Raw genomic sequence first — 24,518 nt, forward strand, 5'->3', positions numbered from 1 at the left:
CCGCTCTCCTCTGACCGGGGTCCTGAAGCTGGGAGGTGCGATGCTGAAGTCCTGCCTCCCTCTTCCTGCCTCTCTCGGGCGGTAAGGACGCGAATCCAAAGCCCAGCCAGGGACCCCCGGGCCGCCTTAGTCCCTCAGTGGCAGTTTCCTCCTCTGTAAAATGTTACCCATATTCCAAATATGTAAATAAAAATGCAAATGAGGTCAGTCAGGTGTTGCCATTCATTGTTGAACATCCGACTGTGACTCCTGTTGTCTCAAGATACATGATAATAACAGTTAGCATTTACTGAGCCTTAGTATGTATCAATCAAGAACCTTAGAAGCTAAGACATATTAATATTTCCCCCATTCTATAGATGGGGAAGTTGAGACCCAGAGAGGTTAAGTAGCCCACCCAATGTCACACAGCTGGTAAATGGCAGAGCTGAGATTCGTTCCCAGATACGCCTGACCCTAAGCTAATGCTGAACCACCTCAGAGGCCATCGGACACTAGACCTCGTCTTTTGGCCTCTGCCGATGGCCCTACCATCATGATGGTCTCCGCCTTGCTCACTGCAGTCTGAACCCATTTGTGTTCCTTCTGGCCTCAGACATCTCATTTCTACCCCAGATCTTGGCACGAGCTATTCCTTCTGCCCGGAGACCGCCTTCCTCCGCTCTGGTCTACCTCCTGCGCGCACTGCATGCAGTTCACAGCGAAAGCAGCACCTTCTCCACACCCAGTTCCCCTGTGATTGCCTCTTACACTAGCATGGTGCATTTGTCACAACGAACAAACTGACAGTCACACGGTATTCTTAACCGAGTCCGTCCTTGACTCAGATTCCGGGTTTTTCCTATTGTCATGCTTCTGTCCCAGGATCCCACTCAGGATCCCACATGACATTTAGTCCTTTCTGCCTTTCCTGTTTTTGATGACCTCCACAGTTTTGAAGACTGGCTGTTTTGTAGAATGTCCCTCAATCGGGATGCATCTGATGGTTCTCTCATGGTTAGACTGGGGTGATGGGTTTTAAGGACGAGGACCCCAGAGGTAAAGCAGCCTTTTCACCCTTTCACGAGAGTCCATTCAATCCATGTCACATCACTGTTGACATTGACCTTGGTCACCTGGCTCCAGGCAGTGTTTGTCAGGTTTTCCCACTGGAAAGTTACTTTTTTATCCCTCCCCTTTCAATACTGTCTTCTTTGGAAGAAAGTTATGTATGCACAGCCCACACTTCATGAGTGAGGGGTTGGGACACCATTTTTACTCGAAAAGACACCTGACAAACTGTAGCAATTCAGACTTGGGTATTTGGCAGACATTTTCTCAGAAATGAACAAATTGAGCCCGTCAATCACTTTGAGGGAAACAATTGACAATACTTGTCGCTGATAGTCACATTGGAGCTTTCAAGCAAAATATTAAAATTTTTGAAACCTGACAGCTTCCTGACACTTCAACACTGTCCTGATGAAATTGCTATTAACGAATGTGTTTTCTCAGTGTTGTTTAATGAAGTGTGGCAACATGTGGAAGGGCTGCAAACTTGGTTTACTGCTAATATTTCCAGATAACAAATGCACGATGTTACAAAATTGAGTGGGGGGGGGGGAAACCCATTCAAAGTGCAAGATAGACAAATGGATTTTAATGTAACAGTCATGAAAAGCTCATTGATATGGTTTCAGATACCACATTGTAATTAATCTTCAGTAAGCTAACACTTGTTGAGTTTTGGTGTTGTTTCAAAGAATGTCCACAATTATCTGAAAAAAAGTATGAAAATGCTTTCTCTTTTCCCAGTATAGGAATGAGTCAGGCTGGATTCTCTCCAGACAGTTGAACCAAAACGATACAGCCTTTCAGATTTAATACAGAAAGGGATATGACAATCCACTGTCTATTAACCCAGAGATTTCAAAGATTTGCAAAAATGCAGAACAATGCCACTCTTCTGTTTTCTGTTTTGTTTTGGAAAAGTTTTTCTTCCATAAAAATGTTACTTATGTTAAATGAGATGGGTTTATCATTTAAAAAGTTTTTAAAATTTCTCAATTTTAATTTCTAAATATGGTAAATACCAGTCGATGTAACCCATTTAAACAAAAGCTATTTGTTTAAACAAAAGCTCAGTAATGTTCAAGAGTGTCTAGGGGTCCTGACACCAAAAAGATGAGAACTGCTGGCCTAGAACGGTCACAAAAATAATACAATTAAATCAATAAATAAAATGAACCAAATCTAGGTCGAGAGCAAAACACACACACATTTGTAACATGCCAATGCTCGGGTGTAATTACACAAGAAGCCATGGTGAAGTCATCAGATGTCAGCCCCCATAAATGGCATTGCTGGACGTGGCAGCTGTAAATGCACATTGACCCGGGGGGGCCAAATTAACAAGCCAAAGACCGCAAGTGGCACTGAGAAATTCTTGCAGTTCAACAAAACACAGTTCAATCTTGTCTCGATTTATAGTCTCATCCCCAGCAAAATTACTTAGTATTAAGAATGCGCTGGGGCGGGCCCCGTGGCCAAGTGGTTAAGTTTGCAGACTCCGCTTCGGTGGCCCAGGGTTTTGCCGGTTCGAATCCTGGGTGTGGACATGGCACCACTCATCAGGCCATGCTGAGGCGGCGTCCCACATGCCACATCTAGAAGGACCCACAACTAAAAATACACAACTATGTACCGGGGGACTTTGGGGAGAAAAAGGAGAAATCTTTATTTAAAAAAAAATAAAATCTTTATTAAAAAAGAATGCGCAAAACTGGGTGCAATGTATCTGTCCTGCCTCGAATGCGGAAACAGAGCAAAGACCATGAGTGGAAACAGGTAACGCCAGCATGAACTCTCAGGCAGCTAAGAGCAAGCTACCGACCTACTTCTCTGTTTTGACAGATGCACAGTGCCCGCGCAGAATGTTAACATCTCTCCACCGTCTTTGCAACTTTCCTGTAAATATAAACTTAAAAAACTTACGTGTTTTATAAAAACTGCAAAAAACACTTGGTACACGTCAAGCAACACTCGGCCGTAAGTTGAGATCATTGCAAAGGCAGCTTTCCATCGCCGACCACATCCTGCTGTCTTCCAGGTACTCGGCAGGACCTGAAGGCGAGTGTGCAGCGAGCCCCGGCTTCAGCAATCCCGTATCCGCGTGCCGTGGGGAATCTCCTCGTGCATGCACTCACGGACAAGGGCCTAGGGCCTGGGCTCCAGTGCGGGCTCCCCACCATCACCACCTGGGGCAGCTGGTTTCTAAGTCTGCTCACATGGCAAGCGGGTTCATGATGACCCAAGGTCATCAGTTGGACTAGAGATGGTGCCAACGATGGGCCAACAGCGATGGGCCAGCGGCCATCGGCGGACCCTCAGCATCCACCGGCCGGCTGTCCCCAAGTGAAGAGGTGGGTCTTCAGAGCTTTCCGAGGATGAATGTATGGGACACGAGGATGGTAACTGTCACCTGGATCTGGGTCAGACTCTGATATTAACATAATAACATTCCTCCTGTTACTTTATATTGGGCATTTTCTCTCCTCATAAACACCCCTCTTCTAGAACTTTCTACGTGACTGGATATACAGGCAGTTCAACTTCCGCCATCTTTCTTTACTATGAAAAATTGACCCCATTTCCCCTCGCTTTGGCTGGCAGGACGCAGTGCCAGCTAGTCTTGATTCAGCAACTACAGCGAAATGCCGTGGATACAACAGAGCAAGGGCGCCCCGGGCAGTCTGGGCGCACATGGGCCACCCACCTCGCCAGGAGCCCCACCGCTATGGCCTATCCCCGTCTTCCTGAGGACAGACAGGAACACGCGGAGTGATGAGCTCAAGCCTCAGGTAAGGTCTGCAGCTGCTCACACGCCCGCCACACTTCCCGGGCGCTGTCTTCCAAAGGAGCGCCCGCTGCGCTGGTCTGGACCGCGGTGACAGAGGGAGGGAGGCGCTCGGGGTGAGACTGAGGTTCAGCAACGTGGGGCCGTCCACACCTGCACGGACCGACGGCAGCCCCACAGACTACCGACACGCACTCGCAGGGAAAGGATGCAAACTCCAGCCCTCCACACGGCAAAGGGGACAGTCCTGCCGTCATAAGTCCCACTGGAGGGGCCCCGCCTGGATCGCGAGTCTCCTGGACCTCGGCCTCTGGGCGTGGGTCTGACGTCTGGACTGACGCCTCAAGGTCCCAGTGAACCCTCTGTATCGCGGCGTCCCTGGTGGCCACGCGTGCGGGAACGGGGACGGAGAAAGAAGTCACGTGGACGTGCACGGTCACCACCATATCAAATTTATTACTCCAATGGCACTAACACAGCTGGAGGGGCTCACGGTGACCCTGCTCAGGGTCTCCCGCCTTCTAGCTTCTGTCCAAATGGATAGTCTACCCGCTTCTTCCTTCCCCCCGTTTCTGGGGGAAAATCCACTACGGGCCATTTCCCCAATAAACCTCTTAATGCGTTTATTTTAAATTTCTTTTTTTAAGGACATGTGAGTCTTCCTCTGAAATGGGAAAAAAAAAAAAGTGTTGGGTGTCCCAACCCACCTCCCCCACCCCCACCAGCCGAACCAGTCCCCGCTGGGAGGGCCTCTCTGCTGCGTCTGAAATCCCGAAATAAATTATTGAAGGGCCGACGTCGCGTGGGCACTGACGGTGGCACGGAGCAGCCCGCCGGGACAGTCTCGAGGTTGGTGGAGGACGGGAGGGCCGGGCGCAGGGGCTGAGGGCCGCCCGGCGGCGGGCAGGGCCACCTACAGCTTGTCCAGGAAGTTGTCCAGGGCCGGAATGCCCTCCTTCAGGCCCTTGCGCCTGCGCGTCTCGGCCACCACCTGGCTTGGGCGGCTGGTGCTGTCGAAGGGGTCCCCGGGCAGGATCTGCCAGTGGTCAAACACGCACTGCGGGAAGGCCTGGCCGCCCGTGTTGGAGCGCAGGTCGGCCGTGAAGCCTGCGGGAGGGGCAGGCTCGGGTCACCGGGCAGCTCCCTGGTCGGGCTCCAGAGGTGGGACGCCCCCCGACTGTGCCCCTCCCAGGCTCGCTCAGAGGCCACCAAGCTCGTGCCCGGCCTCCGTCTGCCCATTCTCAGAAGCTGCAGCCACAGCGTGGCGGCCCTGGTCCCTGAGCGACACACCCACCAAGGGCCTTCCGGTCAGTGACTCCAGGGTCTACATGGACCTGGGGCCACCTTCTCCTCCTCAACTATGGTGCCCGCCGCTTCCAGGCGGGGAAGGGCAGCAGCAGGCGGGCACACAATACCCACGGCTCCCGCCCCCATCAGGCCTGCCCTGCACCTCCCACAGGGGCCAAGCGCCGGGTCCGTCCCCCAGACCAGACAGGAACAGGAGGCTCCCCCGGACGCCAGCACACCACCCAGGGCCCTGAGGGCCGCAGCCGGCTGGCACCTACCGAAGGACTCGTTCACAGGCAGGTAGGCCTTCACGACAAACATGGGGGTGCCGGCCACCTGGGACTCCTCGAAGACGTGGCCCCGCTTCCTGTTCAGAACGCCGTAGATGCCACCAACCACCTGCTCCGGACACTGCGGGGCAGAGAAAGGCGGTGAGCAGCGGCTGCGGGGCGGGCGGGCCGGGGCTGTGGGGCGGGCGGGGGCTGCGGGGCGGCCTGCCCACCTGGATCTCCACCAGGTAGATAGGCTCCATGAGCCGGGGCTGCGCCGTCAGCACGCTGGCGTACAGGCAGCGCCGCGCCGTGGGGATGATCTGGCCGCCCCCGCGGTGGATGGCGTCCGCGTGCAGCGTCACGTCGTGGACGTCGAAGCGCACGCCGCGCATGTTCTCCTCGCACAGCGCCCCCTGCAGACAACAAGGCAGCGTCAGGCTCGGCCTCAGTGTCACCATCCCTCCCGCAACAGTCACCTGTGCCACCTCCTGCTCTTGGCACACCAGGCCCTGGGTGTCTCGACCAACTCACCCTCCCTCGGGTCCCCTTCCCAGGAGGCAGGAGTCCCAGCCCCACTTCAGCAGAGCAACGGGGCCAGGAGGGCCATCCCCGCTCACCTCCTTGGTGGCCCACTGGAATCCGGCCACCACGCTGTCCTTGATCTCGTTGAGGTACTGCACGCCCTTGGTGATGTCGGTGAGGATGTTGGGGCCGGTGCCGTCGGGCCCGAAGCACCAGATCTTGCGGGCCTCGGCCACGTCCCACTCGTACTTCTCGGCCAGGTAGCGGGCGCGCTGCTTGAGCTCCTGGCGGGAGGACACCTCGCCCTTGTCGATGTCCTCGGCCAAGCCGTCGGGGAAGGGTCGCGCCTTCATGTACAGCCGGTTGTGCTTGTTCGGCGACTTGGACAAGCAGAGCACGTTCGACTCCTCGCTCACCGTCTCACGGTACGAGACCACCGGGTCGGATTTCTGCAAGGGGGGGCGCGAGGTCAGGCCTGCCCCTGAGAGAGCAGGTAACGAGGGCCTCTCCCCCTAAGGAGGCTCAGGCGACCGCCAGGCCGGGGGCACAGAAGGCAGTACTGGCTCGGCCGGGCACAGCCATCCCCGGGCAGCGCTCCCACCTCCCACGGGACCCGTCAAACGGCCACCCGTCCTGCGACAGCCGACACAGTACTGACCAGAGAAAAGCAAGATGCAAAAGCAAGCACAGCCTGACTCCACGTCACCACAAAAAAGCTTTGTTATATAAAAAACACCGAATAGTTGTTAAACAGTTCAGTGAGGGGACGGCCCGGTGGCGGGTGGCGCAGCGGTTAAGTGCGCACGTTCCGCTTTAGTGGCCTGGGGTTCGCCGGTTGGGATCCCAGGTGTGGACATGGCACCACTTGGTGAGCCATGCTGTGGTGGACATCCCACATATAAAGTAGAGAAAGATGGGCACGGACATGAGCTGGGGGCCACTCTTCCTCAGCAAAAAGAGAAGGATTGGCAGCAAGTGTTAGACAACGGCTAATCTTCCTCAAAAAAAACAACAGTTAGGGAAAAAAAATCTGAGGCAGTGCATAACTGCTGGTTTCCCAACAGCACCTGTGCTTATCTGGCAGGACCGGGTCGAGGGGGGGGGGAAGAGCTGAAGCCACTAACTGAGCGGCTCCTTGGAGCGCCCAGCCCGGCACCTCCCTTGCCCTCTGTCCCGGGGAGAGGCCCCGGCGCGCACCCGCGGCTCACCTTGATGGGAATGCAGGCGTGGTCCTCCTCCAGGTCCTTCAGGCAGATCTCCAGGTGCAGCTCGCCGGCGCCCGCGATGATGTGCTCGCCCGACTCCTCGATGATGCACTGCAAGGGAGCCACGTGTCACCGCGGACGCTCCAGGAACCCGGGGGACGCCAGGGCACGGCCGGAGCACCGGCTCCCAGCTTCCCTCCGGCTGGGGAGGGGCCCTGCCCAAACAGGGTTTTCAGGGAAGGCATCAGGAGGCAGGGACAGGCCCCACATGCCGTTACTGCTGGTTCCCAGCACTAACGCCCTACAGAGGCCCAGCACACAGTCAACAGGGCTGTAGAGATCCAAGCAGCCCGCGCGCGAGCGCTGGTGGCAGTGCGCCCCCTGGATGGGCGACAGCTGTGCCCGGGCAGGTGCGCTGTGAGAAGCCGGCCCATCTCCCCAGCTCAGCCACTCGGGACGTAAGCCACAGACAAAAGCCATCGCCTCCTGCCGGGGCGCCCACCCACCTGCACCATGGGGTCCGACTTGGCCAGCCGCTTCAGCCCCTCCACCAGCTTGGGCAGGTCGGCGGGGTTCTTGGCCTCCACAGCGACCCTGACGACGGGGCTCACGCTGAACTTCATCACGCGCATGTTGTGGGCGTGCTCGAAGGTGGTGATGGTGCCCGTCTTCACCAGGAACTGGTCCACGCCCACCAGGCCCACGATGTTCCCGCAAGGCACGTCCTCAATGGGCTCCACGTAGCGACCCATCATGAGAATTGTCCTGGAGGAGACGCAACAGCTGTCAAGACGCCAGCTCCAGAGTACCAGATACCCACATGGCCGCAAGACAGGCCCCCTCCCTCTAAGCCTGTGGCTGTCCCTCCCGCCTGGTGGCGCTGCCAGCCCTGCCGGCCGCTCACCTCTGGATGGGCTTCAAGTACAGGTCCTCCTTCTTGCCGGGCGTGTAGTTGGGCCCCATGATCCTGACCTTCAGGCCGGTGGACACCAGCCCCGAGAAGACCCGGCCGAAGGCGTAGAACCGGCCTTTGTCGGAGGTCGGCACCATTTTGGAAATGTACATCATAAGGGGGCCTTTGGGGTCACAGCTTTTAATACCTGAGGAACAAGAGAGAAAGCCCCAAGGGGGAAAGCGTGAGTGCCCGCAGCTCAACCTGCGGGAACGCTGCGCGCCGAGGCTGGGTGATGCGTCACCCTCGTACAGCAGCCCAGGCCGCCCTGGGGCTCCTGCCCGGCGCCCCACGCACCCATGGCCGCCTCGTCGTCGGGGGGCCCCTCGTAGAGGAGCTCGCAGCGGTACTTCTGGGCCGTCACGGGCGATGGCAGGTGGATGGTGATCATCTGCAGCAGAGCGTCACCGGCGGGCAGCCAGCGGCGCATCACAGCCTGCGGGGCAGATGGGGGGCTCAGGGTCACACGTCTGTCTAAGGGACGCCACAGCGCAGGACCCCTTCCAGAAGGACAGAGCAAGCAGACACTGAGGTCTCCCACCCCCCTGGGGGATGGGCCTGTGGCCGGTGATGCTGCCAAGAGGGCCAGGGACCACTAGAAGGGCCGATGGAGCCCGGAGCCCCCTCCGCAGCCGTCCCACCACCCGAGGGCAGCGGGCAGGCAGGCGGGCACGCACCCACCTTCAGAAGCGGCTTTCCCTCCTTGTCCTTGTCCTCACTGTCTAACTTGATGTCCAGCTTCTCAATCAGCTTTGCCGTCTCCTCTTTCTTGAAATTCATGATCGCGTCAAACACCTACCGACCCAAGGAGAGCGCAGAGTGGCTTTCTGAGCACCCTGGGACTGCCACGGGCAGCTCTGCTGAGAGCGGGCCCCGCAGGAAGCAAGGCTGCAAAGACCCTCAGCCCCACCCCACCACTGCCACCCAGCTCAGGCCCGGTAGCCTCCCCAGAGTGCTCAGGGAGAAAAGCCCACGCGGAGCAGACGACCCCGCTCCGAACCTAGGACTCGACGCCGGGCAAGGCGTGGGTCACCCCTCCCATTGTATCCTGCCCACCCGCCCCAGCCAGGGAGGCCAGCTGCCCCACTGTGTGGCCCAGAGACCTGGACACAAGCTTGTCAGGGTCCAGCGCCCGTGGCTGGCAGCATGCAGCTCTCCCCTCTTGGCAGCCACCTGGCGGGCACGCTCCGTGCAGCCCCACTGCAGCGTGCCCGCCAGCAGGTCCTGGGGAGGCGCTGGGCCCAAAGGCAGCCCGGGGCCACCCGCTCCACCCGCGCGCAGTGGCCCACCTTGAAGATGGGGTCCAGGATGAGCTGGCAGAACGTCCGGGGCAGCTTCTTCCCGTCGGGGCTGTTGGCAGACTTGCTGAACTTGCCGTTGGCTGGATCAAAGTACCTGGCAGAGCAGGCCCGAGACGGGTTAGGGGGATCCGGGGGAATGAGGCTGGCCAGGAGCACCCAGGCACCCGGCGGTTCTGAGGAGGGGCCCCCACCCCGCGGGCACGCTGGAGAGCCCCGGCCGCCCCGCCGCACTCACCGGTCCCCCCAGAGCTTCTTCATCATGTCCTCCACCTTCTTGGCCCGCTCCGCAGGTCCCAGCTGGCCCTCGCCCTTGGCAGCAAACTTGGCCACGTACATCTCCGCGAACTGCTTCAGGGTGAAGGCCCAGCCATGGAGGCCGGACCCGAAGCCCACAGTGCCGAGGACGGGGTCGATCTGAGGGGACACGAGCGCTGTGAGGGGGGGCAGCAGGACAGCCCGCAGCTCCACTGGCCCCAGGCGCCGCGGGCCTCAGACACTGGGTTTCTTCAACAGACATCAGGTCAAAGTGAAGAAATTTCAGTCATCACACAAACGGCGCCCAACCTGCCTCCCTCCGGGAGAGAAGGGGGTGCGAAAACCGATGGCCCGGCCACAGCACCATCCAGCCCTGCACTCCCCTAAGAGCTCAAGCGCTGGACCAAATCATCTTCAAACATTTCAGCTCCCTTGTCACACCTGTACTCCTGGCAAAGCCACTTCCAGATCATGAGTCCGGGGGGCTGGGGTCCCCCCATGGCAGGTGGGCGGCCGACCTACCATGATGTTGCCCATGGGGCCGCTCTCGCCCTCGCCGTAGGTGGAGATGATGACGTTGACGTTCTCCACGATGCGCTGGAAGGTCTGGTAGAGCTCCTCGGGCTCCAGCTGCAGCTCGAGCAGCGCGCGGTCCATCTTGTTCATCATGAGCACGGGCTTGATGCGCTCGGCGATGGCCTGCCGCAGCACTGTCTCCGTCTGCACGCACACGCCTGGGCGCGGGACAGGGCGCCGTCGTCAGCCCCAGGGAGGTCGGCCCCAGGCTGCAGGCGCACGAGGGGACCCGCTGCTTACCCGACACGCAGTCTACTACCACCAAGGCCCCGTCGGTGACGCGGAGGGCGGCCGTCACCTCCGAGGAAAAGTCCACGTGGCCGGGGGAGTCGATGAGGTTGATGAGGAAGCCGGAGCCGTCCTTGCTCTGCTTGATGAAGTTGAGGTCGTTCTCAGAGAGCTCGTAGAAGAGGGAGATGGCCCTGGGTGGGGGGGCGACAGGTCGGCTGCTGGAAGCCACCCCCAGCCTGGCCCTACACTGGCCTCCCCGTGCCCCCAGCGGTGGCCCGGGCTCTGCCCAAGGGGAGCCAGGACTAAGACCTTCAGCCCCTCAGGAAGGCGGAGACGCAGCAAGAAGCCAGGTGCGCAGCCGGAGCAGCCACTGCCCGCCGTCCCCTCCCCCTGCATTACTCATCCCTGGAGAAACTTCAGACTTCCCACGCGAGCCATCCCACCCAGGGGACTCTGCCTCTGCAGCGCCCTTTGCCAGGGACGCCCCCTCCCTGGGACCAGACACAAAGCCCACGGGTCCAGCCCCCACCTGTCCCTCCCAGGCTTACACATCTGATTTCTAAATACAACACCATAACCAGGTGAGACCCACCAACCCCAGGGACCACCTTTCACTGTTCCCTCCCCACTTTCCCCTCTCTCCAGCCCTAGCTTGAGTGACTCTGAGCAGAGGACCCAAAAAACCCCACAACTTGCCCATCGAGGACAACTGACATTCAGTTACTTGGTTTCAGACTCTGAACCCTCCTAACATCTGGGGCATCCCGAGCAGGGCGGATGTCCAGCACCTTCAAGGGTCAGTGGCCCCTCCCAGACTTCTCCAGACCTCGTCACCAATCCCTTGGCCCCAGGAAGAGGGAACCACCTGGCAGAGCCTCCAAGGCCCCGCCCCCAAGACCTGTCACCGTGCCCCCACCAGTCACAGCTTCCCACTCCCCTCAGGCTGAACTCCATCCTCCTGAGAGGCTTCAACACCAGCCCCGAGACGTGTGACTCAGCGCAAGAGGCTGCCTAGGGAAGGATGTCACCTGCCTCTCCCCACACCCAGGGCCGCTCCAGCCTCCCGCAGGCGCCCCCCCACCCCCGTCCCCAGGACTCGGGGGCTCGCTCACGTCGACTTGATGGTGATGCAACGCTCCTGCTCGTCCTTCCGGGTGTCCGTGAAGCGGGTCTCGCCGGCCCGAGCGGAGGCGATGATGCCAGCCTTGCACACGAGGGAGTCCGTCAGCGTGGACTTGCCGTGGTCCACGTGGGCGATGACGGACATGTTCCGGATGTTGGCCTTCTTGTCCATGATGGCCCGGATCTGGTCGACCGTGAAGTTCACCTGCGCCGGGAGGGGGAGGGAGGAGGAGGCTCAGGCTGGGCCTGGGCGCCAGGCACCAGGCTTGGCAGGGATACCCCGATCGATGGAGAGTGCTGGGCCCACGGATGGGAGGGGGCAGGTCCTGGGGCTGCCCCAACTCCCACCTCCAGTCCCCTCGCAGACAGCCCTTTAAAGGCACCACCCACCCCATCTCTGAGACCCAGATTCCAGCTGTCACTCAGAAGTGACAACCCGCAACAGCAGCTGCGGAATCTCCGAGTGACACTCGTCCCCTTAGGTGGGGCACACGTATGGGGGGTCGCAGCGGCCAGTTAAACAACACGGGATGGATGAAGCCCCCCAAAGCCCCCTCCGTGTGGCCCCCAGGTTTTCCCAGACCCAAGGACCTCCCTTAAAGTCCAAGGTCACCTCTCTGGCTAGGAGAGGAATCAGACAAGGCCACCCACCCCATGAAATCACTAAAGACACCAGCCGGGTGCGGGGGAGCCTGCGCAGCCCCAACACGCCTGAGCCACCCCCGCTCCGTGGCTCCGGGGTCAGCTGTTCACGATCAGGGGCACAGAGAGACCAAGGAGCCAGTCCAAGGTTACACAGCGCTCGGAGGAGACAAGGGGCTTCGCAGGCCAGGCGCCCCTCGTTTTGCCCCTTCCCCAGCGCCCCCGGCCCTCGACACAACACGGGTCTCGAACTCCCGGCCCGCGGGTTACATAAGGCGGCCCCCAGGCTCCCCGCTCCCTCCGCGGCGCCGCCATTACGGCGTCTGCCACATCATCACCGCCTCCCCTCCCCGCCTGTGCCACCGCTCCAGCCGGGCCCGGGGTCCCGCGAGGCGGCGGCGCCCCCAGAAGCGGACAAGAGGCTCGGCGGGCAGCGCGGCGCGCAGACATGGCGGCGGCCGCCGCTTCCCCAGCCCCGGGCCCGCCGGCCCCCGCCGCCGCCGCCATGTCTCCTCCCAAGCCCGGCGGCCCCCCAGCGTTCCGAGCCTGGCAGCGCCGACCCCCGGGGAGGCCCCGCCGCCGCTCCAGGCCGCCAGCCAGACGGCGTCGCTCACCATGGTGGCGGATGGCGGTGGATTCTCCCAGGCAGATCCGAGCGAAAACGAGCCGCGCCGAGGATGGCGGCGACGACGGCGGAAGAGAACGCTGACGTCAACACCCCGCCTTTTATAGGCCGACGCCGGTTGGGCGGATCCTCTGACTGCGCTGCGGGGGGCGGGGCGAAGCGACGCCGCGCGCAGGCGCAGAGACGCGCTCCTCCGATTAACCCCTTAGGCGCCGGCGCGGCTGCTCTAGGATCGGCTTTCCCCGGCTGGGTTTGCCCCGGGCGGTGGTCCGCCCGCCCCGAGCTGATCACACACCTCGGGGGCACAAAGCGACGAGCGCCGTTTTAACTGAGCATATTCATCATAGCAGCTAGATTAGCTTTCCAATTGCCCAGCACTTCTATTAGAAGCACATTACTATATCAATAAGCTTTGTGGGTTATCCCAATTACCTGGTTTTTTGACATTGTCATGGAAGATGATGCTTCACCACTTTACGTGTCTTCACACTAGTTGCTCAGAGTTGTCTGCCTCAGTTTCCTCGTCTGCACAAGGGGGGTAAATCAGGGCCACCTCATTCTTTGGGGGGGGGGAGAGTGAAATTGACTAAATACACGTAAAGGGATTTGCGCCGCGCCTGACACGGTTCTCAATACACGTCAGCTATTTTAATTAGTTATCATTTCCTTTATTCATTTATTTCATCTATTTATAAATGAATTTATTCATTTATTTCAGGGGCTGCTTTGCCATGTCCCAGGCACCGGGCTGAGCGCTTCTTTCCGTGCGCAATCTCTTTATTCATTTCCTCTCCAGGGGGAGGCGCAGGAGGCCTATTTTGCATTTGTGTCCTAATCTGACCCTAAGAAACAGTTGTACTTCCGATCTTTGGCTCGAGGGAACGAATTGGCATTCAATTCAATAACCTTTTTCTTTAGAAAGCCCAGCTACCATGCCTGGTCCAGAAGTATTTCTTGCATCCATGAGATTCTCATTAGCGCAAATCAACGCCCTACGGTAAATCTTTCCTCCAAACTCACTCTTGTCAAAAGGAAAGAGTTTGCAGGGTTCTTCCTGCGCCGGGAGCAGCGGAAATGCGACTCTGCAGAAAGCGATGCAAATTTGCGTCTGGACTCTAAAATCAGCGTGCGCGCTCCTCCCTCCCGCAAATGCTTTCGCATTTTGCTTTCTAAGGCGCTGTCCCAGCCCTGATCTCATTTGATCGGAGATTGCTATCACCATCCCACGTTTAACCCAGGGGGAAACTGAGGCAGATAGGCACTGCCCAATAAGCATCTACGAGATGATCGAGGCTCAGAATGGCAGAGGGAGTGGCAGGCATCAGATGTCGATTCCCCGGGGCTCCATCAGGCGTCTTTAAACACCTACGCCTGTATTCGTGACAAGTTTTATGTTAATCCAGCGCGTTGGAGGACGCGTTTTCAGCCGACGGGTATCCCGTTTCCCATTTTTAACAATGTTTTCAATAAAAAAAAAAAACTCTCTTGAAATCTTTACATGCACTGAGCACCCACTGTGTGCTGGGCTGCGTGGGAGGCACTCCGCAGCACTTTGCGAACGGGGCATCTCAGAGAAGAAAAGCAAAGGGAGGTTGAATTCGCTCTCAAGTGAACAGAGTGCTTATTGAAAAAAATTTAGTGTAAGTTGAAGAAGGAGGGGAGAGTTTAAGGGGAATTAGAGAGATCGAAGTCTTTTTTCCCCCATCGTTACCCTGCGTGGGGAGATGTTTCGGCCCCAGGGCTGTAGAGATGGGGCCATATATTGGCAAGGGACCTCTCCCCACCGTGATCCCCAGCCTCATGTTGAGCAGCAGCTTGGGGAGGGGGGAGCCGGGGCTCAGCAGAGACCTACAGCAGCCACAGCCAGCTCCAAGGTCTGCAGCAATAAATACAGGCGGGGCAGAGCGCGGGGAGGAGCCCGGAGAAAGGAGCCGCCTCTGCAGGGAGGCTCCGCTGCGCATGCGCCCCTCGCGGCGCGAGCCGGGCGTGGAACCCGCGGCTGCGGCCCCTGCTGGCCAGCGCCCGCCACTGCACGCCCGTTGCATGTGCCTTTGGATGCTTCTTAGCTACCAGCCACCGCCCTTTAATCAATGAATGCCCTTAATCCTCCCCCTGCCCTGGGCTTTGGGTGAGCTCGTTTAAGCTGGAGGAAATTGAGGCTCAGAGATGTTAAGATTTGCCCAAGGTCACACAGCTCATTAGAGTGCACTGGAAAAGGCATGGTTCAGCGGTAGGACAATAGAATACTACGCAGCCATGAAAAGGAAGGAGATCCTGACGCCTGCTCCAACATGGATGGACCTGGAGGACGTGATGCTCAGGGACGTGAGCCAGACACAGAAGGACACACACTGTGTGGTCCACTCACAGGAGGTCCCCAGAGGAGCCACAGCCACAGAGACAGAAAGTGGATGGGGGGCCAGGGGCTGGGGGAGGGGTGAGGAGTCAGTGTTTCATGGGGACAGAGCTGCAGTTTGGGGAGATGGAAAGTTCTGGAGACGGATGGTGGGGATGGTTGCATAACAGTGTGAATGTGCTTCATGCTGCTGAGCTGTGCACCTAAAAATGGTTAAAATGGTAAGTTTTATGTTATGTCTATTTTACCACAATTTTTTTAAAAGGCATGGTTTAATCAGGGCGCAACTCCGCCACACTAGTATTTCCTAGATGTTTCTCAGATTTGGTTAACCAAAGCCAGACATCCTGGGTTTAAATTCTGCTTCTGCCGCCACTGGCTGTATGGCCTTGGGCATATTACTTAACCTGTCTGTGCCTGAGATTCTGCTTGTAAAATACTGAATAAGAACAGAATCTATTTTATTATGGGGCTCTTGTTTTTTGTTTTTTGGGGTTTTTTGAGGAAGATTAACCCTGAGCTAACATCTGCTGCCAATCCTCCTCTTTTTTTTTTGCTGAGGAAGACTGGCCCTGAGCTAACATCCGTGCCCATCTTCCTGTACTTTATACGTGGGACGCCTATCACAGCATGGCTTGCCAAGCGGTACCATGTCCACAACCGGGATCCGAACCGGCGAACCCCGGGCCGCCGAAGAGGAATGTGCATACTTAACCGCTGTGCCACCGGGCCGGCCCCTATAGGGCTCTTGTGAGACAAAGAAATTAATACCTGGCATACAGTTGACCCTCTTTAAGAGTCTGCTCCTGTTATGGGCTGAACTATGTCCCCCCAAAATTCATGTATTGAAGTCCCCGGACCCCCAGGACCTCAGAATGTGACTCTCTTTGGACGTAGGGCTTTTAAAGAGACAGTTAGGTTAAAATGAGGTCATTAGGGTGGGTCCTGATCCAACGTGGCCCCAGTCGGTGAGATTAGGACACAGACGCACGCAGAACAAAGATCCCGTGAGGACCCAGGGAGCAGGTGACCATCCACTGGCCTAGAGAGAGGCCTCAAAGAAGGCGGCCCCGCTGCCACCTCGAGCCCAGTCTTCCAGCCTCCAGAACCGCGAGACAATAAACGTCTGTGGTTGAAGCCACTGAGGTCGTGGCATTTCGCGGTGGCGGCCCTGGCCGGCTAAAACAGCCCCCACGGTGGGATGGAAATGTTAGATCACATTGCCGCCCTTCCTTCTATGCTCATTTATTAGCGCCTGCGACATCCTGGGTCTGGGGTGAGGTATCCAGAGGCCTCCAAAAAACCCTCAGTCAGCATGATAATAATATTTAAATACCTTTTTTTTTCAATCCAAAAGAAAGCCAGAAAAGTCCACGAGGAACAAAACCCCCAGAGTTGAAATAAATAAAGACACGACCAGGATTGCTGATTTTTCCCTGGCTTCTGGGCCAGCATGACTGCAGAGGGCTCTTTGTGGGCAGCGTGGCGTTGAAATCTCCGCCAAACGCCCCAAGGAAGGGGCGCCACTGTCCCCTCGGGGATGTTGAGCAAAGCAGGGTTCAGGCAGGTCTGGCGAGGCTGCCTCGTAAGAACAGGGGATCCAAGGAAAGCCTGGTGAGGCTCGAGTGCCACTAGTGAGGGCGACAGCCTGTTCGGGACCCGCCTTCCGCAGGGGCTCCCAGCACGCCCTTAGGGACCAGATTAGAGACTGCTGCGAGCTGTTTTGCATTTGTTTGCTGCTTTGCTGGCCCTGTGGGACCTCCAGGCTGGGGGACTTCCCGCCAGGCCCCACCCCTCCCCACCTGCAAACACTCCCGTTGGCTTTGAAACCTGGCTCATCCCTTCCGCCTGGAACGCCTAGCATCCCTCAGGCCCGGCACTCACTGGTCCAGCAAATGTTTCCCAGGAGCCTGCGGAAACACAGACTTCCCGCCCTCGGGAAGCTGATGGGCTGCTGGAGGAAAGAGTCAAGAATATTCGCACAAGTTGAACCTTTTAAATCGTGCCGGGAAGGAGACAGAGAAAGAGCAAGGGAGAGAGTAGAAAAGGGGAGGGCTATGATCCGGCCTGGGGGATGAGGGAGGACTGCCTGGAGGAGGTGATTCTTAAACTATTACCTGAAAGATGAGAACGCGTTCAATGGGCAAAAGAGGAGGAGGCATTCCAGGGAGAGGGGACAGCAAGTGCAAAGGTCCTGAGGTAGGAGGCACAGAGAAAAAACAAAACAGTGGGGCTGTCTGTACCACTACCTGTACACAGGGAGGGAGTGTAAAAAGAGAGGAGAGAGCCTTTAGATGGAGTGGCCAGGACAAAAGTTGGCTAACTTTTTAAAGGGCCAAGTAGAAAACATTTTGGCTTTGCGGGCCACACAGTTTCGATCACAGCTACTGATCTCTGCTGTTATAGCAGCCGCGCAGCCACAGACATACACAAATAGGCATGGTCGTGTTCCAATAAAACTTTATTTATAGATGCTAACATTTGCATTTCGTACAATTTTCACGTGACGTGAACCAAGATTCTTCTTTTGATTTTTTTTCCCCCAACCACTTAAAAATGCAAACACCACCTTTAGCTCCTGGGGCCTCTAAAAACAGGCCGCGGGGCGTTTGTCACTTCCCCTGCTGGAGGAGAAGAGGGTCCTTATAACTTATCATCCAAATCGGAACACTTTTTGTTTGCAACGTTGTGATTACAATTTAACCAATAAACAAAGAACATAGATACAATGTATAAAATCCAGTGGCTTTCACAAATAAACACGCCCCCATAATCAACACGAAAATCAAGCTACAGAATAACCAGCCCCCAGAAACCCTGCAAATCTGCCTTGTGTCTCTTCTGGTCACTCCTGCCCCAAAGACGCCCACCGTCCCGTCTTGCAACATCATAGATTCTAGGCGGCCTATTTCCGAATGTCGTCACCGTGGAACCGAGCAGCGTGGCCTCTTCTGAACCTGGCTTCCTGCGCTCGATGTTCAAACGAAGATTTGCGGATGTGGTGGAGGCATGAACTTTGCTCTCCCTGCTGTATCCTCCTCTGGAGACCCTGGCGCACCCGATTGATCCATGTCACTGTGGGTGGGCGTCGGGGTTGTTGCCCGCTTGGGTGGGTTATGAGTGCTGCCGCCGTGGAACATTCTAGCACATGTCCCGCGACAGCCTTTCTGTGGGGTGCGTCCCCTGGAGTGGAAGTGCTGAGTCATACTCTGTGCCTGGTTCCCGCCTGAGGGGATACAGCCGTTTACCAAGTGGCACATCAGGATGTCTTTAAAAGCAAAAGGGACGTCAATTTAATTCCAGCAGGATGACTAATGGCGGTAAGCCGGGCTGGTCCCAGGCCCCTGGGAGCCTCCGAGTGGAGAACCCAATGAGAACCCCCAACACGTCCCGGGCCCACGTGACCCTCATTTGTGAAATGAAACAAACAGGCAATGCTCACCCTACATCACTGGATGGCACCCAGGAGTCATTCTCCCCCCAGGGGACACTGGGCCGTGTCTGGGGACATCTGTGGTTGTCACATTGGAGGTGCTTCTACATAGAGTTAGTGGGAGCCAGACAGGCTGCTCAACACCCCACAGGGCCCGCGATGTCCCCCACAGAGGATGAGCTGGCCCTGAATGCCCACAGCTCCGGAGTTGAGAAAAACTCTTTAAGCAATTTTTTTTTTTAAATGACACGCTCTAAATTTTTAGAGTGTGGATGGTATTCATTCATCCGACACATATTTAGTGAGCCAGATGTTGAGATTATGGGGACCCAGGACAAGCACCCCTCTCCTGGCGGGGCATATATTCCTGTGGGGCAGACAATAAAGAGCGGAGCGGAAGATATGGTCTGTGGGATGGTGAAAAGTACTGTGCAGGGGAGTGGAATAGGAAGAGGGGATGGGAGGACTGGGGACAGATAGCTAGTAGTTCCTTTATATGTGTAAGAAGATATCAGAGAACAGACCTGAAGATGGCCAGGGAGGGAGCAATTGTGCACATCTGCAGGAAGGGTGTTTCAGGAGGCAAGAACTGCAGGTGCAAAGGCCCTGGGGCAGGAACCTGCCTGGCGTGTTGGAGGAACAGCAGGGAGGCCGTGTGGCTGGAGCAGAGGGAGGAGGGGGAGAGAGGGAGGAAAGAGGACAGGGAGGGGACCGGGCAGGACGTGGGGGGCCGCGGGAAGGACTCAGCTTCTCCCCCCAGGGAGGGGGAGCCTGGAGGGCTGCGGGTGGAGGAGGGCGGGACCGACTCGGGGCTCCCGGGCGCCCTCTGGTGGGGGCTGCAGGGAGGACAGACCTTGGTGGGGGCGGGGGCGGGGGCGGAGGGGACGGTGCTGGCCCCAGTGGCTCTCACGGAGGGGCTGAGATTTAGGATAGATTTTGACCCCGGAGCCGAGGGTTCGGGCTGACGCGCTGCACGTGAAGAATGAGCGGGAGACGGGAGTCCACGCCGCCTTCAAGATTCGGGGCGGGATGAGGAGGAAGGAGGAGCTGCCGTGCGCTGAGATGGGAGGAGGGCCTGGCGCTCAGGAGGGAGGGCCGGAGACACCGGTGGCGCCACGTGCGGATGCAGAGTGCGGGGAGGCCGGGCTGGAGGCGCCGCTCTCTGGGTCACGTGGGACGGCAAGGGATGCGACCCACGTGGTGGGAGCCCACGGGTGTGAAATGTGCGCAACAAGCAGATCCACAGACAGAAAGCGGGCTCGTGGGGGCCAGGGGCGGGGGCGGGGGTGACTGCTCAGGGAACGGGTTTTTTTGGGGGGTGATGGAAATGTTTAAAAATTATAAGGTGGTGCTATTAAGATTCTTTAAGTGAACCGTGCGCTGAAACCTCTGGACTCTGTCCATTTCTCTCCATCCCCTCCGCCCCCCGCCTGTCGCTCTGGTCCAGGACCCCATCACTGCTTGCCTGGGTGACGCACCAGCCTCCTCCCTGGCCTCCTGCCTCCCCTCCTGTCTCCCACCATCCATTTTCCACAGCTGCCTGAAGCATCTTTGTAAACGTGAATCCCGTCTTACTCCGGGGTGCTGGTTAATGGTACGCGGCCACTTGGCCGGGCCGTGCTGCCCGGATATTTGGTCAGACATCATCCCGACTGTTTCTGTGAAGTTGCTTTTGGATGAGACTGACATTTAAATCGGTGGACTGTTGAGTAAAAGAGATGGTCCTTCCTGATGTGGGTGGGCCTCGCCCAATCAGTTGAAGGCCTGGCTAGACAAAAAGATGGACCTCTCCGAGCAAGAAGACTTCTGCCAGCAGATGCCTTTCGGACTTGAACTGCAGCTTCAACTCCTCCCTGGGTCTTAACATTCGGGTGAATCTCTCTCTTTTTTTTTTAACTTTATTAGTTTCACTTTCTTTTTTTCAAGGATTAGCACCGGAGCCAACATCGGTTGCCAATCTTTTTTTTTTTCCTTCTTCTTCTCCCCAAAGTCCCCCAGTGCATAGTTGTATATTGTAGTTGTAGGTCCTTCTGGCTCTGCTATGTGGGACGCCGCCTCAGCAAGGCTTGGTGAGCGGTGCCATGTCCACACCCAGGATCCAAACTGGTGAACCCTGGGCCGTGGAAGCAGAGTGCGCAAACTTAACCGCTATGCCACTGGGCCGGCCCCAATTTTTTCTTTTTTCATACTTTAAAAAAATCGTGGCAAAATATACATAACATAAAATTTACTCTCCACTCCATTCCATCGGTCTATGTGTCTGTACAGATGCCAGCACCACACTATTTTAATTACATCACTTTGCAGTAAATTTTGAAATTGGGAAATGTGAGTTCTTATGTTTGTTCTTCTTTTTCAAGATTGTGTTGGCTATTTGGGGTCCCTTGAGATTCCACATGAATTTTAGGAGGCGTTTTTCTCTCTCTGCAAAAACGTCGGGATTTTAACAGGGACAGCATGGAATCTGTGATTGTTTTGGGTAGTATTTACTTCTTAATAATATTGTTAGACGACCCAGGGATTAGGAGAAAATATTTGCAAATCGTGTATCTCATGAGAGGTTAATTTCCACAAGATATAAACCACTCCTGGGGCCGGCCTGGTGGCGCAGCAGTTAAGTGTGCACATTCCGCTTCTCCGTGGCCTGGGGTTTGCCGGTTCGGATCCTGGGTGCGGACATGGCACCGCTTGGCACGCCATGCTGTGGTAGGCATCCCACACAGAAAGTAGAGGAAGATGGGCACGGATGTTAGCTCAGGGCCAGTCTTCCTCAGCAATTAAAAAAAAAAAAAGGAGGATTGGCAGCAGATGTTAGCTCAGGGCTAATCTTCCTCAAAAAACAAAACAAAACAAAAAAGCACTCCTACAGCTCAACAAAATGAAACACAAACAACCCGATTTAAAAAAGTGATCAAAAGACTTGACTAGACATTTCCCCAAAGAAGATACACACATGGCGAGTAAGCACACAAAAGGATGAGAATCTTCATCACTAACGCTCAGGGAACGCAAATCAAAACCCCAATGGGATACCACTTCACTCCCATTAGGATGGCAATGATCAAACAACAACGAACAGAAAATAACGTGTTGGCGAGGATGTGGAGGGATTGGAACCCTTGTGCCCTGTTGGTGGGAATGGAAAAGGGTGCAGCTGCCGCGGAAAACAGTATGGAGGTTCCTCAAAACATTAAACATAGAATGACCATATGAGCCAGCTAGCCCACTCCTGGGTATCCATCCAGAAGAGTTGAAAGAGCTGTTTGCACACCCACATCCGTAGCAGCAGGATTCACAGCCGCCAAAAGGTGGAAGCAACCCAGTGTCCACTGATGGACGAGAGACACACACAGTGTGGTCCAGCCACAGCCTGGAATATTACGCAGCCATGAAAAGGAAGGAGAGCCTGATGCCTGCTCCAACGTGGAGGGACCTGAGGACGTGATGCTCAGTGATGTGAGCCAGAAGGACACACACTGTGTGGTCCACTCACAGGAGGTCCCCAGAGGAGCCACAGCCACAGAGACAGAAAGTGGATGGGGGGCCAGGGGCTGGGGTGGGAGTCAGTGTTTAATGGGGTCAGAGCTGCAGTTTGGGGAGATGGAAAGTTCTGGAGATGGATGGAGGGGATGGTTGCACGACAATGTGAATGTGCTTCGTGCCACTTAGCTATGACCTTAAAAATGGCTAAATAGCAAATTTTATGTGTACTTTACCATAATTAAAAATTTTTTTAAAAAGAAAGAATGGAAAGCAAGAGGAAAGGGAGGGAGGAGGAAGGAAGGCAGGGCGAAATCTAGCCTGACCGCTATTTTTGTGCAGCTCATGAGCTAACAACATATTTTTTTCTCCTTTAAATGTTTGACCAAAACCAAAATAATAATGATATCTCAGAACACGTGAAAATTACATAAAATTCAAATTTCAGTGTTTATAAATAAAGTTTTATGGGCACACAGCCATGCCTGTGGGTTACATCCGGTCTGTGGCTTCTTTTGCCCGCCCCTAGATGGCAGAGCTGAGCACTTGCTGCAGACACGCATGTGGCCTGGAAAGTGGAAAATATCCACTACCTGGACCTTCACAGAACACGTTTGCAACCCCTGACTCAGAACAGCGTCTGGCCTGTAGCAGCTGCTGGATATATGGAGAGATGTCGCTGAATATCTGATGGAAAAGTCTGAAGCAGTTTCCAAGCATGGTCTTCTGGCTCTGCCAGTGTCTGGGCAGGTTGCTTCTCATCTCTGAGCCTGGGTTTCATCATCAGAAAATGGGGGTCCAGCCCGGGGTTTGCTGTTTTGGATCCCGGTGCGGACATGGCACTGCTTGGCACACCATGCTGTGGTAGGCTAGGCATCCCATGTACAAAGTAGAGGAAGATGGGCACAGATGTTAGCTCAGGGCCAGTCTTCCTCAGCAAAAAAAAAAAAAAAAAAAAAAAAAAGGAGGATTGGCAGCAGATATTAGCTCAGGGCTGATCTTCCTCAAAAGAAAAAAAGAGAAAATGGGGGTCAATGAGAATGCTGATCACACGGAAGGAGCTTGATCTGGTGGTCCTGAGAGAGCTGAGGGGGCCTGCAGTCTCGGCTACAGAATGTCATGAATCGCTCCTGAGTCCGTGCCCCAGCCTCACCCATGAGCAATTCACAGGCCACTGTGTTTCAGCTCTTCTGCCCCACGACCTGCCTGTTATTTTAAGACAAATCCTATGCCATTTCTTCCATAAATATTCTTGCACAGATACTTTTAAAAACACAGCCATGATGCCATCCTCACGCGCTAAGCCGTGTTGGTTGTGAGAATCTACACGTGTGATCAAATTTCACAGAAGTATCCCCGCCCCCAAGTGTACGTAAAAACTAGTGAAATGCAAATAAGGGCTGTGGGGAGCCGAATGTATTGTATCAACATCCATTGCCTGGTTTTGACAACACACCTCGGTGGTTATGTAAGATGTTATCCTGGGGGAGGCTGGGTGAAGGGTACGTAAAACTCTGCACTATTTTTGCAACTTCTTCCGAATCTTAAAACTATTTTGAAAATAAAAATTTGTCATAGAAATAGACCAGAACCCTGTACCGTCGGGGCTTGGGTGAGGTGAACAGTTAGAAAGACCTGAGTGAGACCACGTGTGCCATTGCAGAGCTGGAGTCTGTCTGGCCTGAAAATTTTGGATATTTTCTTCATCCTGGATTTTTTTTTTTTGCATTTCTTATTTTTAAAAATATCATATTAACATAATTGATGACTGAGTGATATGGGGCGCACCGTTAACTTTCGCCTAATTCCTGCCCTGAGACTGATGATCTCAGGGGACGGGCCCTGGAATATGAAATTCGTCTTCTCGCTTCCTGCTTTTCACACTAGAATGTTAGAGCTCCGCGGCGGCGGGCACTGGGGAGCCACGGAGAGCTCTTGAGCAGGGGAGGTTGCGGCAAAGGTTTACTGTGGGTGGGGAGGCGGACAAGCGGGGAGGGGTCGCCTGCAGGAGTGAGGGATGCACGAGCTCCGGGGAACCGGGGAGGGGGTCCCGCATTGCTCAGCCCGGGGCCAGCAAAGGGGTGCAGCGCCTGCTCCCCATGTGCCGCGCCAGGACCCGGATGTCGCCGCGCTGGAGCAACCGTCTCCTCCCCGACCCGACGCCGCGGGGCGAACGGGCACACACCTGGCGGCCGCCTCGCGCCGGAGGCCGCGGCACCTGACCGCCTTGTCGTGCCCGCCCGCCCGCTTCCGCCTTTTCTGCCCAGACCGCAACCGGCGCCCGCCCAGACTTGTATTGGGCTTGTGCCCCTTTAAGAAGCCAGACTCGGCCCGGGGTGGGCGTGGTCGCCGCGAGCGAAGGGGGGAGGGGGCGGTGTCCGGTCGCTCTGATTGGCCTGAGGCCCGGGCGGCGGCCGCGCGCGC

At 56.3% G+C, this 24,518-nt stretch overlaps 1 protein-coding gene and 1 non-coding gene across 2 annotated transcripts; both read right to left on the minus strand.

The window, feature by feature from the left end:
- Positions 1–4,266: 4,266 nt before the first annotated feature.
- EEF2 (eukaryotic translation elongation factor 2) lies at positions 4,267–12,942 on the minus strand. Its single transcript, XM_014843097.3, has 15 exons — positions 12,815–12,942; positions 11,549–11,763; positions 10,446–10,627; positions 10,152–10,363; positions 9,610–9,788; positions 9,363–9,468; positions 8,755–8,868; positions 8,371–8,509; positions 8,026–8,221; positions 7,628–7,886; positions 7,125–7,232; positions 6,012–6,365; positions 5,625–5,807; positions 5,401–5,533; positions 4,267–4,942 (listed from the first exon to the last, which is right to left on the minus strand). Exons 1-15 carry the CDS (start codon positions 12,815–12,817, stop codon positions 4,749–4,751), a joined length of 2,577 nt encoding a protein of 858 aa, XP_014698583.1. The 5' UTR covers positions 12,818–12,942; the 3' UTR covers positions 4,267–4,748.
- On the minus strand, positions 9,862–9,926 carry LOC123279216 (small nucleolar RNA SNORD37). The gene has a single exon (XR_006517133.1). It is a non-coding gene; the product is annotated as a small nucleolar RNA SNORD37 (small nucleolar RNA).
- Positions 12,943–24,518: the final 11,576 nt, after the last annotated feature.

This window comes from Equus asinus, chromosome 20 (genome assembly GCF_041296235.1).
Source record: "Equus asinus isolate D_3611 breed Donkey chromosome 20, EquAss-T2T_v2, whole genome shotgun sequence".
Classification (NCBI taxonomy): Eukaryota; Metazoa; Chordata; class Mammalia; order Perissodactyla; family Equidae; genus Equus; species Equus asinus.

What these genes read in the sequence shown, in the direction of transcription:
- EEF2 (XM_014843097.3), bottom strand. An exon ending in GCCCCATGGGCAACATCATG is followed by an intron (nt 9,789 to 10,151) that starts GTAGGTCGGCCG and finishes GTGTCCCCTCAG; the next exon opens with ATCGACCCCGTCCTCGGCAC. An exon ending in TCCAGTGGGCCACCAAGGAG is followed by an intron (nt 5,808 to 6,011) that starts GTGAGCGGGGAT and finishes TGTTGTCTGCAG; the next exon opens with GGGGCGCTGTGCGAGGAGAA.